At 42.6% G+C, this 16822-nt stretch overlaps 2 protein-coding genes across 5 annotated transcripts in view; both read right to left on the reverse strand.

Moving 5' to 3' along the window:
• The window catches only part of SLC35A1 (solute carrier family 35 member A1), a 32060-nt gene extending 22496 nt beyond the window's left edge, over positions 1–9564 (reverse strand). The window contains exons 1-2 of one of the 4 annotated variants that reach the window (XM_059701005.1): positions 9323–9564; positions 5492–5669 (exon numbers count right to left, since the gene is read on the reverse strand). In XM_059701005.1, coding sequence (XP_059556988.1) covers positions 5492–5669; positions 9323–9338 — 194 coding nt within the window. In that variant the 5' untranslated portion in view covers positions 9339–9564. Of the gene's footprint in view, positions 1–5491; positions 5670–9322 lie in introns of those variants that run through there. The other 3 variants (XM_059701002.1, XM_059701004.1, XM_059701003.1) reach the window with 3 other exon arrangements.
• Positions 9565–13337: 3773 nt separating this feature from the next.
• The window catches only part of CFAP206 (cilia and flagella associated protein 206), a 43177-nt gene continuing 39692 nt past the window's right edge, over positions 13338–16822 (reverse strand). Inside the window, 1 exon segment of the mRNA XM_059701006.1 lies at positions 13338–13891. Coding sequence (XP_059556989.1) covers positions 13661–13891 — 231 coding nt within the window. The 3' untranslated portion in view covers positions 13338–13660.

Consider the following 16822-nt stretch of genomic DNA (forward strand, 5'->3'; position numbering starts at 1 on the left):
CTTAGGGCAGGGCTGAGAATCCGCCATAGTTCCTTGCTCCGCCCTTTGATTCCCTGAGACCTCGCCCCACCCAGGCTGCAGCAGAGGCTTTTGCATATGAATGCCCTGGCCCTTTACAACCTGAAAATTACCTAACAAATTGCAGCTGGGCCACAGACCCAGAACTTCCAAGAGAAGGCCCAAGGCCCCACGGCGGCTTGCATTGCTTCACAGCTGGGCCTCATCAGGGCACCTCCAAACTCCAAAAAAGGAAGGGGAATCTGCAGTTCTCTTCATAGCTCCTGCTGGGTAACCTCCAAGAGCCAGTGTACCCAGTGGTCAGAGGGGGACCATCCGGATTACAACTCCTCAGATCCATAAGGGACACACCCAGGGGGCAGACTCAGTGAGCACCAAAGCCCCACTGAAGCAAGTCTTGCCCCAGAAGGGTGTCTTCAGCACAGAAGTTCTCCCACTGCAGACACAGCCGATTCTCACTGCCAATTGGCCTGGAGGTCAATTCCTCCCAGTGATCCTACAACAATCAAGGCTTAACTACAACAAGACTGTGCACAAAGACCACAAGGGGGTGCACCAAGAGTGTCCACCTCAGGTAATGGGGGAGGCTGGGCCACTGGGCCCTACAGGACACCTAGCACACAAAACCACTCTACCAACATAGGGAAGCATAAAAAATGCAGAGACAAAGAAACAGGTCACAAATGACAGAAATGGAGGAAAGCAAAAGACTGGATATAGAGTTCAAAACCACGTTTATAAGGTTTTTCAAGAATTTTATGGAAACCGCCGATAAATTTAGTGAGACCCTCAAGAAATCTAGTGAGACCCTCGAGGATATGAAAAAGGACCAACTAGAAATTAAGCATACACTGACTGAAATAAAGAATAATATACAGAGATCCAACAGCAGACAAGATCCCAAAAATCAAGTCAAAGATTTGAAATACAAAGAAACAAAAAATACCCAACCGAAAATGAAAAAAGAAAAAAGATTCCAAAAATATGAAGATAGTGTAAGGAGCCTCTGGGACAACTTCAAGCGTACCAACATCTGAATTATAGGGGTACCAGAAGAAGAGAGAGGGCAAGATATTGAAAACCTATTTGAAGAAATAATGACAGAAAACTTCCCCTACCTGGTCAAAGAAATAGACTTACAAGTCCAGGAAGCGCAGAGAACCCCAAACAAAAGGAACCCAAAGAGGACCACACCAAGACACATCATAATTAAAATGCCAAGAGCAAAAGACAAAGAGCGAATCTTAAAAGCAGCAAGAGAAAGAAACTCAGTTACCTACAAGGGAGTACTCATACGACTGTCAGCTGATTTCTCAACAGAAACCATGCAGGCCAGAAGAGAGTGGCAAGAAATATTCAAAGTGATGAATAGCAAGAACCTACAACCAAGATTACTTTATCCAGCAAAGCTATCATTCAGAATAGAAGGTCAGATAAAGAGCTTCACAGATAAGAAAAAGCTAAAGGAGTTCATTACCACCAAACCAGCATTATATAAAATGCTGAAAGGTATTCTTTATGAAGAGGAAGAAGAAAAAGGAACTCTTAACATTTGCCACAGCATAGATGGAACTGGAGAGCAGATAAATACCACATGATCTCACTCATTTGTGGAATATAATGAACAACATAAACTGATGAACAAGGACTGATCCAGAGACGGAGAGGCATTGGTTGGACTGTCGGGCCTTGGAGGGAAGGTAGGGGAGGGTGGGGGTAAGGGGGAGAGATCAACCAAAGGACTTATATGCAAGCATATAGGCCTAACCAATGGACACGGACAACGGAGGAGGGGGCGAGGGCATGAGCGGGGGGGGGGGGGGGGTTAAGGGGTAACGTGGGGATAAGGACACATATGTAATATCTTAATCAATAAAAAATATTTTTTTTTAAAAAAAAAGCAATCACAATGTCCTTCCATTTCAGTGTGTAGCTACCAATCACTTCAACCTTATAGGTTGAAATAATTCTCCTTTATCTTTATTCCAAGAAATTAACATTTTCACAGATATCCTCTGGAAAGTAAACTCTTTTGTTCCAATAAATAAAATATTTTTTGTTATGAATAGCAGGTATTCAGTTTATGCCAATGTGTTTTTGAAGAAGTGCCTGATAATTTACCAACATATTTCTCCATAAAAAATCATATTCACTTTAAAATCCAGCAATTTCAAATATATTTCACTTTTTTCATGGTCTATAAATTTTTTCCCACTTAGAAACTCCTTGTGTTTAAAATATTTTGAATGGCCCTGGCTGGTTTGACTCAGTGGGTAGAGTGTCGGCCTGCGGACTGAAGGGTTCTGGGTTCGATTCCAGTCAAGGTCATATGCCCAGGTTGTGGGCTCAAATCCCCAGTGGGGGCATGCAGGAGGCAGCCTATCAATGATCATCTATCATCATTGATGTTTCTATCTCTCCCTCTCCTTTCCTCTCTGAAATCAATAAAACTATATTTAAAAAGACAGAAAACAGGCATTGACCAAAAAAAATTATTCACTTAAAAAAAATCTTTTGAATGATTCTTCTTCACAGCCAAGTTTTTGTTAGCCATATAATATGAAATGCCAACCACCAAAACTCTGTATATCATAATTCCTTCATTTTTCCTGATTGTCCCTGGTCTTTGTGTACTTTGCAGGTAAATGTTCACAAAAGAATCTCTACATTATGCTGGTGACGGAAACAGCAACTAATTATTGATGAGGATGTCGATTAAGTATAGTAATTGGTTTTCCACACTTGTTATTTCAATATCATTATTTGACTTGTCTGGGGAGTTTTAGAAATTTGTGTGCTATGTCTATATCTATATCTATATCTATATCTATATATCTATATATCTATAGCTAAAAGCCTAAGCGACTGGCTGATTGGCCAATAGCTATAACACGCACTGACCACCAGGGGGCAGATGCTCAACACAGGACCTACCGAGCTGTGGTCACTTGGCAGTGGTGGTTCTCCAGTGCCGCACCCAGAACCAGAGAGGAGAGAGCCTGATTCTGGGGTGTGTCACCCGAAAACTGCCCTCTTGCAATCCGGGATCTCTCGGGGGATGTCAGAGAGCCAGTTTCGGCCCAACCCCTGCAGGCCAGGCCAAGGGACCCCACTGGTGCATGAATCTGTGCACTGAGCCTCTCTAGTTTTTATATAATTTCAAAAAAAGTTTCCACAAAACAAACTATAACTGACCATACCCATAACACTGAATAGCTGAAAAATAAGAAATACTACACACCATAAAACATCAAAACAGAACAAAGTCTGTGCAGGCGGGTTGGCAGAAGACTAGCCTAACTGCTAAGTTACACCAAAGGCCTCATTGCTTTTTTTTGCACATTGGTTTTTTAAAATTCTTAAGAGTCACAAAACAACTGAACCATAATTTGATTTTACAGTTTAAAATGCCTCATTTCATGCTTAACAGTCCTATTTCAATCTTGAGTCCCCAAGGAAATTAGGAAATAAAGAGAAGAAATGTGTTCCCCTATCCTTCTTCTTCCAACAGCCCTATATTTGTCTTAAAAAGAAGTTAGACCTTAAGATTTTGTTCATTTAGTCACTCTTAGGTTGTTATATGGAAACTGTCCTGAAGTTTTAAACATACAGACTTTTCCCTTTGGAACACTTACTTTTTAAAAAAAGTATATTTTTATTAATTTTCAGAGAGGAAGGGAGAGTGAGAGAGACAAACATCAATGATGAGAGAGAATGAATGATAGGCTGTCTCCTGCATACCCACTTCTGAGGATCAAGTCAGCAACCCAGCATATGCCCTTGACCAGAACTGAACCTGGGACCCTTCAGTCTACAGGCCAACACTCTATCCACTGAGCCAAACCCACTAGGGCTGAAACACTTTTTAAATTGATTTCGGAGAGGAAGGAAGAGAGAGAGACAGAAACATCAATGATGAGAGAGAATCATCGATCAGCTACCTCCTGCACACCCCACGGGGGACTGAGCCCACAACCCAGGAATATGCCCTTGACCGGAATCAAACCCGAGACTCATCAGTCCACAGGCCAACACTCTTTCCACTGAGCCAAACTGGCTAGGGCTGAAACACTTATTTTTAAAGGCACAATAAGGCCTCTCATTTAGCTGACATTATCCAAAATGAAGAATCTTTTAATGAAAGCCAAATATCAATAAAAATAAATCTTGTTAAGTAAGAAACTGAAAGGTCTGAGATTTTACCTTACTTTCAACCTAACAAGTTAGGCTGCCTGTAAGATATATTTTAAACTCAAAAACATTAAAACTTTCTACCTTCTGGCCTGAGTTACGTTCCTGATCTTTTCTCCCTCCCTCAAGCCATGTTTAGTATTTTTCCCCACATGATTACTTGTAATCATATGTGTTTACTGATTTTCCCTCTTCTACTAAACCTAAGTTCCAAGCAAGCAGGAACCCTATCTATTTCATTCACACCTGTACATTCAGCACCTGTTATAAAACTGTCACATAGAAATCACTTAATAATCATGTTAAATGAAATTTAAATGTAATTTTTTCTACCTAAACTCTGACACATCCTATTCTGCATTGGTTCCCCACTCATATCTTGAAACCTGTAGGAAGTCTCACCTGCTCACATGACCCAGATGGGCTCACATATCATAAATCTTTCCCTAAGTAATTTCCTACAAAATGTTATTTCATTCTCACAACCCTGTATTTTTTTCTCCCATTAAATTAGGAAGAAACTAAAGCTTAAGAGGTAAGAAATGCATGTAAAGTCATAATCCCAACGAGGCTAGGATGAAAATTAGGTGTCTCACTCCGAAGTCCCTATTCTTAATCCTCTTTTACACTGCATCCTTAGCTAAAATGATTCTCATATGATGTTATTTGATTCCAAGCCCAGTGCTGCCACATATTAACAGTGTAATATTGAGGGCCTCAGATGCTGTACAAGTAAAATAGGGGTAATTGTAGCACTTACCTACAAATATAAAGGTTAAATGACATAATGAAAAGCACAATGCACAGTGCCGAGCACTTAACACAGAAAACACTCAAGAGATGTTCACTATGATCATCATTATAATCCTCTAAACAGGTCAGCAAATTTTTTCTGGTAAAGGCCAAATAGCAAATAGTTTAGGCTTTGTGAATCATACGGTCTCTGCTGCAACAAAGCAGGCAGCATGCTGGATTTGGCTCAAGGTTCTCCAACTCCTTGGCACTACTCATATCTAAGGCTGGTTAATTCTTTGTTGTGTATGGCTGTCTTGTGCATTATAGGATGTTTAGAAGCATCCTTTGTCTACCCACCACATGCCAGTAGCAACCCCCAAGTTGGGACAACCAAAAATATTTCCTGGGGAGCAAAATCGCCTCAAGTTGAGCAATACTGCTCTACAGCAATCAAACATAAAAATGTAGCTTGATTTTTTTTTTTCTAATAATGAAAATACCTTAAGTGGAAAAAGAACTTAATTCATTAAAAAGTAATTATACTCACTTAGCTAAAATTCCCACACTTAGCAATAACTTTATAACTTCTGTGATACACACGGCTGTGGTTGAAAAGTAGAGTTCTTTGTCTGATGTCCTTGTGTATCTTAAAGCTATGGTATATGTTGCAGCCACCAGGGTCATCACTGTCAAGCAGTATAACTTGAATAATAAGCTGACATTTTCTAGAAAATATATGCAACGAAGATATTATTTAGTAGACAATATCAATGTATATAAAAGTGAGTCAACATTATACCTCAAAATGCCTTCCAACTTCAAGCACAAAATAACTTTTTAAACCCATATTTAAAAATTTACTTTAAAGCAATACTTTCGACTTACATGAACATAAACAAACACACATACACAGAACACAGTGAGTTTGAATATCAACTGGTTAAGAACTGATTTTGTTCCTGGGAATGCCTCAATTGCAAGACTGATTCTAGTTTGGGATGTTATAAATTACCTATCTATAATAATCTATATTAATAAAAGCATAATATGCTAACTAGCCCGGACAACCTTCTGGACGAAGCCGCAGTGGCGGGGGCCGAGGCAGAGGCAGCCACCATGGTGGCTGGGGCCAAGCCCCTTGCATGAATTTCGTGCATTGGGCCTCTAGTTTTATAATCTTTATAACTCAAACTTATGAAAACAATTATAGCAATTTATATCCTAAATTTAAAGACAGCAGAAAGAAAAACAAAAAGGACTGAGTGATAAAAATGGAGCTTAATATAAAATTTATCATATAATAAAAAAAAAATCATGTAGCCTCTTGTTTCATAGCTTTATGCACAGAAAAATACTTCATAACTCAAAAGAAGAGTATTAAGAATGAAGCCCTATAAAACTGGGAATGTTGGATATGTACAACTTATAAACACTCAATTTAAGAACTGCTTGCAAGTATATGTGCGCTGCAGCCATCACTCGGGCACCAGGGTGGGTCCCACAACCTCCATAAAGCCCAGGCACTGGGGTACCAGGTCTCCCTCACACTTCGCTCCTTACTCCCAGCCCTGCTCTGATCCTGCCATCACGTAAGGCTCAAACTATTTCTACTTTCTTTACAAACCTCCCACCTCTCATCCTTAACCTTTCAAAGCTTCAGGCTCAGATTACACAAGGGTCAGCAACATTTTTTCTGTAAAGTGCAAATAGTAAATATTTTAGGCTTCTCACCCTACCAGGCAAAATCACGAATAGCATGTAACATAAGAGAAAACAAATTTTCTGACAAATTCAAAATATAACAATTGAGTACAATGCTTTATAATATATGTCTGCTATTGAGAACAGAATTATTTCAAGGGGTAACATTTTGCTTCATTGGTCTTCAAAATTACTGCTCCATCAAATCAATTGCAACTGTTCCTCTGTAAAAACCATGGGCCGTACAAAACCAAGTGACAGGCTGGATTTGGCCAGTGGGCCATACTTTGGCAGCCGGATGAAGAATCAGTCACCCCTCTGGACAGGGGCGACCCTGGGCTGCTACTGTAACTACAATATCCACGAAGTATGCTTTTGTTCACGGCTTTGGGAGCCTAACCACAATTCAGAGATGGCTTTCATAGGGAAATAAACCAGGAGTTACATATGTGAGGCAGAAACCTTCAAGGTTACAGGTTCTTCAATATAAATATTTCCCTGGGGGCAATTAAAGAATTATTTGTAAATTATAGACAATTTTTAAAATTCTATCAGTTATTAACTAAAAAGTAATGTGGTAGAACAAAAGAAATAGAGCTCATATCTGCCTCAACTTTCTTTCCAAAAGATCTGAGCCAAAAAGCAATGTCTATGTGAAAGGAAGTGAAGATCACTACAATACTTCCTTTGTTTTAACACTTTCCCTAATCAAGGGAAAAGTATATAACTGCAAAAATAAACAGCAATAACCTTTAGTTACTCAATAAATGAGAAAGCACTTCCCATCTTCTAGATTAGGGGTGAGCAAACTACATCTCATCTGTCATTGTTATGCAGCCTGCAACTTCAGAACAATAGTTGGAAAATATTTTTAAATAATCTTTTGTGACACAAAAATTATATAAAATTCAAATTCCATATCCATAAATAACTCACTATTGGAACACAGCCATGCTCATTTGTTCCCACTTTTTTTTTTTTTTTTTTATTTCAGAGAGGAAGGGAGAGGGGGAGAGAGAGAAACATCAATGAGGAGAGAATCATGATCACTTGGTATGGAATACTTAAAAACATAAACTTTAAATAAATACTTAATGCTTTTAAGCATTATTTTCTCTCATTTCAGTTTAACAATGGATCAAAATAATTCTTCACTCCATTCACAAATTCTCCAGTATGGAATTTCAATTACTAGCAATTTCAAATTTTCAAGGTAAAAATAAAAAGTTCATGTCATGTACTCGCTGTAAATTCTGCTAAGTATTCGCATTGCGCCCAAGGCCTGTAACTATAAACCTAGCCCGCAACTCACTGAGTTGGCACACTGGCACGTTAGCACATCTGCACTGGTTTCCATTTCCCAAAGTTCCCATTCGCTCCCTCACATTATTTGTTTTTGTGTAGACTAATGTTCCCCAAAAGAAATGTACGGTTTGAAGTGGGTTTTGGTTTTGTTTTGTTATATTTTACTATATTTTAGAGTGGGGATTATTTTTAATGCCTGAGAACTTGGAAGTTCTAGCAAGTTCCAGATAAATCTTTGGGAATATTCGGAAGCTATAGCAACTGCTTTTCTGTTAGGATTACATGTTTCTAGATTGCATAAGAGATCTATAACATGACCAAGGCACACGAATATGTACTGGTAATAGCCTAACCAATAAAATGTTACAACTATTTCAGATAATGACCCGGATTCCTTTAAGTTTCACTCATTACTCTTGCTGTTCCCACCCTGTTAATTATCCAAACAATTCTGTCTTTCTTCCTGTGTTTCCTGTGCTGTGCAGTTTTTAAGGCTCTTAAGGTTGGACTGACTTGAAATGGGAACATGCATAAAAGCAGCATAAGGAACTACAGGCAGTCATCCTGGGCAGGGCTAAATGATCAATGCGGGCTCCCCAACCAGGAAACGAATCTGGCACCCAGGCAAAGGTACTCTTCAAATATTTGTTCGACATTTACTCAGAGATGAAGCCAAGTGCTCTACGGGGAAGGGTGTCGCCCGACCCCTCCCGGCCACCGCTGGACCGCCCTAACTCACCCCACAGCAAAGCGGGAAAGCTGCGGAGTTCCTCCCACTCACCCGCAGGAGGCGGCCACCGTCACCCAACAGCACCAGACGGGCCATTCCTGCGGAGGGTGGGTCTCCGCACCTTCACCCACACACCCGGTCCCTCGAAGCACCCGCAGCACCGTCCTCGGGACACGGCTCTCCCCGCGCCCGGGGGTCAGCGCCTTAACGCCCAGGGGCCTTCCCGCCGGCGGTTACGGGACCAGCCGCGCGGGGGCCCCGCACGGGAGCCGCCCCCGCGCCTCCGGGCACCGCGGCAGGAGGCGCACCCGGGACCGCGGGCTCACGGCCGGGCCGGGACCGCTCCCGCCGGGAGCCGCGGGTCCAGCAGGGACTGTGCCCGGCCCTCCCCCGGCCGCGCAGCCCCGGCCGGTCTGACCGGGTTGCCGCCCACCCCGCTCGCCGAGCGACCCCGCGCGGAGGCAGCCGCAGTGGGAGGCCGGCTGCCCCGACCAGCGGCGGCGCGGACTCCCGGGGGCGGCTCCGCACGCACTGCTCATGCCGGCGCCTCCGCCGAGCCCCGCGGCGCCGAGGGTGCTGCCGAGCGCTGGCGCTCCCCTGCCGCCCCCGCGCCCTCCCCCATTCTCGCGGCCCCAGGCTCACCTTTCGCCCCTGCCATCTTCCCCGGCAGCCCCGCGCGGAACTGACGCGCGCTCCTCCGCGCCCGCACGCTGAACACCCGGGACCGCCTCCGTCGTCATAGAGACGAAGCGCTCGGCCTAGAGTGCCCGGGGGCGGCCGCCCGCTTCCCGGCCATCCAGGGACAAGGATTAGGCGCGGAAACCCGTGCCACTCCCGACAGTGAGACGCTACCGCTGGAGCGGAGGCCTTGCTCACAAGTGCCTAAAACTCGATGGGAAGGCGTCTTCTGTGAACTACAACCCCCAAGGGAGTGGCGCCAAGGGAGCAGAGCGTTGCCTTCTGGGACTTGTAGTCCAAAGCAAGTCGACAGCGAATAAGGATTTGCGGTTAGCCTTCGTGTTCTTGTAGGTCGAAGCTATTGCAGAAACTCCCACAACTCATAACAGAAACTACTTTCGGCAACGTTGTAATTTCCGGCAAGTCCATTCCCTTCCAATGTCACCTCTTACTGAACCTAAACAATTTACATTGCATATTGTTCAGAAGTCTTGTGCCCGTGTCCTTATAGTCAGGATTATCATCCTGTATAATAATCCTATATAATAAAAAGCTAATATGCAAATCGACCGAATGGCGGAACAACTGGTTGCTATGACGTGCACTGACCACCAGGGGGCAGACGCTGCGAGCTGCCCCTTGGTGGTCAGTGTGCTCCCACAAGGGGAGTGTCACTCAGCCAGAAGCCAGGCTCACCACTGGCGAGCACAGCAGTGGTGCCTGGAGCCTCTCCCACCTTTTTGTCATTCGGACATCCCCCGAGGGCTCCCAGACTGCAAGAGGGTGCAGGCTGGGCTGAGGGACCACCCCCCAGTGCACAAATTTCATGCACCGGACCTCTCATCGATTATAATTAGCCAGACATTCTAACTACACCATCGTTGCACAACAAAAGGGCTTCAAAAATATTAGATGTGTCAACTGGCAATTACTTCAACCTCTATAATCTCCACTTTCAATAGAGGATATCAGCATTAGCAATGTTAGAAATAATTTATTGGCAAAATGAATGTCTTTCAAGATATGTGAATTGGTTAAAAATACTACAAAGGTACTTCATCCCTCAAAGGAACAGGGGTACAAGATTCTGAGATGCACAGCAGGTTACACCTTCTGTAGAATATTTCCAAAATGACTTTAAAGGTTTGAGTAGTTGATGTTATATACTATTTTCTTATCATCAGATATACATACAGATATATCTAGTGTATTTCCAACATTATTGGGAAATTTTGCCATATTAACATCTCAATTTTAGGAGGCTCCTAGGAGACCACAGTTGACTTTGTACAGTTGACTAATCTCCTTTGGAACAGGGTTGGACCTTCCCTCTACCTGGTTGTATGTGTGTCCACTAGTGTTAATCAGCTCTTCCTGTAATAGATACATTTCTCACTTGTAGAATTATTCAGTTCCCTGCTGTGTGTGTGTCCTTATACATACACACACGAAAAAACACGTGTACTTGAAATTACTTTTAAAAATTAAAATATTCTATCATATTCATTCTTTTGTCTTACAACTAATGCCTTGTACAGTTTATCTCTTTCTGTTTCGAGTATCATTATAGTCTCAGTTTAGATTAATTAACTATAATTATTCTCCCTTTTGATGCTCCAAGGACTCCAATGTGGCCCTTGTGAGCCTGCGCATTTCTTGAAGCTTACACACGATTTTGAAGCATTCTTTTTCATTCTAGCAACAAGAGGTTCCAGGCCAATCCTGATTTTTCTGTGTTCAGTGTCCTGGACTCCACAACACTTCAAGGAACTACATGGTTCCTTCTGGTAGAGAATAGTATCTCTCTCTCTCTCTCTCTCACACACACACACACACACACACACACACACACACACATACACACACACTGATCACATGAGAGTGGTGGGTAAAATGCCATCAGGCCACTTTTGTAGCATTTTTGATGCAATTAACATATCATGCTGCTGAACCTACTTTTCTTATAGATTTTCATTACCCACAAAGACTTTCTACTACACTGACACAAACCTAGATTTTGATGCCTTTGGTCCTAACTTGATCAGCTCAAGACCATAAGGGACAAGACCTATAGTCAAGTAGAGTGAGGATTTTTTACCAGTTCCAGTGAAGGTAATTACATACCAGAGAAACCAAGGAACAGGGTTATAGGATTTGGAGGGAGAATGGACAAGTAAAATTTGAAGACAACAGTGTGTAACGAGGACAGCATCAGACCCGGACTGCAGGACAGTTCGGGGATCCCGTTTCTTGGAAACTACAGTTCCCACGGATGTGGACTGTTATAGTCAGGAGCCCCTGAATTGAAGGCTTTGCACCTAGGTTGGAAATTGAGGCTGCTTCTTTGTGTCTTTCCTCCAAGCAAAAGTAGGGTGTTTCATTCTTTTAAAAAAAAACAAACATGTTTTTACTGATTTTTAGAGGGAGAGGAAGAGAGAGAGAAACATTATCGAGCGGCTGCCTCCTGCACGCCCCCCACCAGGGATTGAGCCCTCAACCTGGGCATGTGCCCTGACCAGGAATCCAACTGGTGACCTCTTGGTTCATGGGTTGATGCTCAAACACTGAGACACACCAGCCTGGCAAGTGTTTCATTCTTAATGACATAATTTCAACAGTAAAGCTTCTAATAGTGTATGATTGTTCCAAAATTTTTGTCAGTGAGTGAGAAAGTAGGCACTAAAAGGAGGGGAGTGTTATTAAGACTTTACAGCATATCCTTAGGAGAAATATTATTTCCTATTAACTTTATGGCTGGGTTTTCTGCTCGTTAACCTAACCCAATGAATAGCCAACCAGATATTTCCATTCTTAGTTTGAAATAATTTTTCCTTTCCCAACCTGAATTATCCTAAGTCTTGGAGGAGACAATATTGGCTTAATATGTTTCTTTTATGTATGCCTAGCTTTCTATACAACACTGGTTAGCGCAAGAAGCATCAACTCTTAAACATGTGAACCACAAGGTAATTTGATAATGAGCTAAGCTGACAGTGCCTCGAGCAGCAATTTCTATTGCCATTTGAGAGCCTACTGATAGTCCTGATTGTACTGTCAAGCTTCAGGATTTGTCTTGATACTCCGCTCACCTCTCTCTCTGCTCAGGCATGAGAGCTTACCATCATCTCAATGAATTGTATACAAGGAAACCCAGTACTGTATCCATGGGCAATAAAGTGAAAGTGTGAACTTAAACAGAAAGGCTGTGCAGTAAGCAAATACCAAGACGCATAGGGAGGTTATAGTTAAATTCAGCTATACAATAGGTTATTAAAAGTGCTAAGGTTTAAAGTATAGTAAACCATTAACCATAAAGAACATGTAGACAAATGCAGATACTTCAACATAATTGTTTCCATGTCAGTTTAAACATATTAGTCTTATTCTGCTATTAAGAAAAACATACAAAACCGATTTGCTAGGTTATTGTTATTTTAGAACAATTCTTTCCTATGGGGTAATATTACTGAAGACACGCAGAAGAATTATTGCGTTTTATAATTGAGAAAATAAAAAAATACACTGGGCGTCTAGTATGCTATAATAAAAGTCCATGTGAGCATGGTCTCTCTTTCTCTCAAAATATCTTATTCAACTGTAGGTACAGAGAGGATAACTGGACAAAGGGATGATTCACATCCTGTGGAATGGAGCAGGAGGATGTAAGTTTTCATCAAGCTATTCTGAATGGCATGCAATTTAAAACTTATAAATGTTTTATTTCTGGAATTTCCTAATTAATATTTTTGGATCACGATTGACAGAGGCTCAATGAAATAGTGAAAGTGAACCCATGAACAGCTGTAACCAATGTAATCTATGTTAACCATGAATAGCTAATGAAGCTGAAAGTACTGACTAGATTTTAAATTTTTTTCCTAGTATTGAATGATTGCTATTTTGTAGTCAGTTTCTTTTTTTTAATTCTTTATTGTTTAAAGTATTACATATTAAATTTTAAATTTTTAATGTTTAACACTAAATATGATTTTAGAAAGAAATTTCTAACCCAGGCATAATAATCTTATATTAACATCTAAATGGCATCATAATTTCAGTCTTAATGTGCCAAACTTTTCTAACAAATAAAAGATGAATGGACCGAGTTTTATTTTTCAATTTTAATAGAATGAAAAATATGTCACAGAAAACCATTTGTTAGTTTTTTCAAAAAAAATTCACACAACTAATGAATGTGCCAGCACCACAACATTCGTGAAATTTCATGGATGCAAAAATACTTTTAAATACCTGCCACTGCTCACAGTTTGGTGATAGCTTCTTTAAAAATATGGTCTCTAACTAGGTTTCATCCACAGCTCTGGTTAGGTTCACCTTGACAGCCCCGGTAGTTTTACTCTGCCCCCCGCGGAGACCAGCTATGAAAATCTGAGGCCTGGGCACTGCGGTGCTGCCTTCCCTCTTGCACTGCGTGCCCACATGCTTTAAAGGGTACACCTGTGAACAATTCTCTCTTCTCATGTGACTGAGATCGGTTTGTACCGAGTGAGTAACTTTCCGCCGCAAATTGGCCTACATAGAAAGAGAATACATAGGGATTAACATTTCTCTAAAAAACAAATAATAGAAAATATTATCAGGCACCAGCTAATATCTGGCTATTTTTTCAATCCATAAAGAAATTAGTTTTACAACACAGCAGTTTTTCAACAAAACATTAGAGCATTAAAGAAATCTAGGAGGGAATAGAAAGTACCCTTTGCTGCAAAGTAGGAAATCATATTAAATAATGAAAATGGACCCAAACAAAGAACATACAGGCTCAGACTTACAGTGAGCTCCATCATTTCTTAAGTAATCTTCTAATTCCTTCATCACTTTGAGATTCATACAACTTACTCCTTTTGTGAATTCTTAGTAAACATGAAGTTAAACAGATTACTCAGGCTGAGAAGCAAGGAGGAGCTTATAAGAAGAATAGGAGTGGCCTGGCCAGTTGTGGCTCAGGTGGTTGGGCGTCATCCCGTACACCAGAAGGTGGCAGATTCAATTCCTGGTCAGGGCACAGGACACAGGACACATACCGAGGTTTGCAGGTTCCATCCCCAGCCCAGGAGCATGTAGGATGCAGGAGGCAACCAATCAATGTATCTCTCTCACACCAATGTCTGTCTGTCTGTCTGTCTGTCTGTCTGTCTCTCTCTCTCTCTCTCTCTTTCCTCTTTCCTCTCTAAAAATCAATGTTTTAAAACTGCATTTAAAAAAAAGGAATAGGAGTTATGGTGAAGTGCAAGAAAAAACACAGAAGGCATTAGAGCACGTGAGTTAAAGAGAGACCTAGAATTAGAGGAAACATTTCAGAGTTTGAGATACTGCAGGTGATTGAGAACCAAAATCACTTCCCCCCACACAGCTTATTGTCTACATTAATATAACTTTGCTATTTCATTGTCTTCATTCTCATCATTTTACTATTTCAAGAGCCTCCTGCCAAAGCAAATAACTTGACTGTTCATTACAGAACATCCTAAAAGATGCATCAATCCTTCAGAAATAAGCATTAACACGTAGATTAAGCCCTAGCATTCTTTGCATCCCTTGCCCCAAGAGTCACCTCGCTATTCCCCTCCATGCTGCTGCTTCCTCGTGACCTCTATCCAGTCCGGTTCAAGCCCATATCCCGACCCTGATCTACCCCTGGCACCGACAGGCCTGCCTTCAACCGAGCTTCAGGTTCTCAGTAAGTGCTGCCCTGGCTGCTGCTCCTCTGCCGAGCTCTGCTGAGGAGGTGGTTTCCCTGGTGACTGTGAGGCAATACGCTTGGCTCTGTCTTAGCAGCAGGTCGTGTGGGCGACTATGGGGCGCTGTGTTCGAGGTGATGCGACTGGAGGGGATAATTAGGTCCACGGTGGGACTCAGGATGACGTGGAGGTTGAGGAATGAGGAGAGGGTTCATCAGGATGCGGTTCAGCCCCACTGAATACCCCATTCTCTTAACATTCCTACTCCAGACCTGTGCTGTCGCCTCCACCTCTCATACCCCATCAGGCCATCACGCCCCTCTTCTCCTTTGCCTATTTGTATCTCAAAACCAACTGAAAATGTCACCTAAGTCAATTTAGTAGAATTTTTATTTCACTCCTGTCATGGCACTTAGCAAGAGGTAAAGATTTATAGCGTCTCAGTGCTACTTGGTAGACTCTCAGCTCCTGAAGGACAAGGCATTGGAATCTACATGCTACCTGGTACCTATCGGATGAGTTAGAGTGAGGGTTAGTAGGTAACGGAAAGGAATATGGGGACTGGGCGTCTCAAGGACCGCAGGAGAGAGACGGATAGGAATGCTACCGGGACAGTGATCTAGCAGATACACCCCTGGGCTGAACCTCCCTCCACCCAGGAAACCAGGGGCCTGTTTGAAAAGCTGCCACCAGAAAGGGTGGCAAGGGAAACGAGGTGGTTAGAGAAGAGCCTGTGAGACACAAAGGCCAGACCTTATGTGAGGAGAGAACTCTAACCCACAGCCCCGCAGCACCCAGTGCGGGGAGCCCAACCACAACCCCGCAGCTGCAGCAGTCCGGGCTCAGACCGTCCGGACCTGGCAGGCATCCCCATTTGCATGCCCGTCCCCTCCCCCAACTGGGGACCAACCCGAGAAAGCCAAACACCTCACCAAAGCACAGACCTGAGATGCCCGCCTCTGCTTCGCCCCTGTCAACAACCTCCCCCCATTTTTTCCCTGTAAAGCTTTCCAGCTCTGCTCCCTGCCCTGGAGTCTCCGCCAAAGGCAAGTGATGGCGACGCCCTCACTGTAGCAAGGTCTGAAGAAACAGCCTGTTGTTATTTTGAAACCTGACCTCAGTTAAAGAGATGGATAAAATATGCTAAGAAAAAGCTAAAGATAGCAAGTGTTTGTTGTCTTCATACTACAGTGAATGGTTGTTTAAAATGACAAGACACTTAAATAGAACTAGTGGGGGTATTCCACGGAGTCAGATAGGGGTGGGACAGGCTTTCACGTGAGGCACCGTCTGTGATTAAGATGACTGAGAATCAGGACTGGAGAGCTCAGTGTCTGGAAAGAGCATGTCCCCAGGAAGAGGGGGCGGTACTTACGATGCAACAGAGGTACATTCTGCTCCTCACTGGAGTCCAAAGAAGAGAAGGGCACACTTTATGATTAGAGGAAGTTGGGAGTGCTTTATTTTTTAATAAAAAAAAATATGTTCTTACTGATTTGAGAGAGAGAGGAAGGGAGAGGGAGAGAGAGAGGGAGAAACATCAATTGGTTGCCTCCTATACCCACCCTGACCAGGGATCAAACCCACCACCTGCGTATGTGCCCTGACTGGGACTAGAACCTGAGATGCTCCAACCAACTGAGTAACACCAGCCAGGGTGGGAGTGCTTTAAATATTAGCACCTCATAGATTAGCATAATAAATTAAAACTATTATATAGATCAACAGAAAGATAAGAGAGAGAGAGAGAGAGAGAGAGAGA

The sequence above is a fragment of the Myotis daubentonii genome, chromosome 6 (assembly GCF_963259705.1).
Source record: "Myotis daubentonii chromosome 6, mMyoDau2.1, whole genome shotgun sequence".
NCBI lineage: Eukaryota > Metazoa > Chordata > Mammalia > Chiroptera > Vespertilionidae > Myotis > Myotis daubentonii.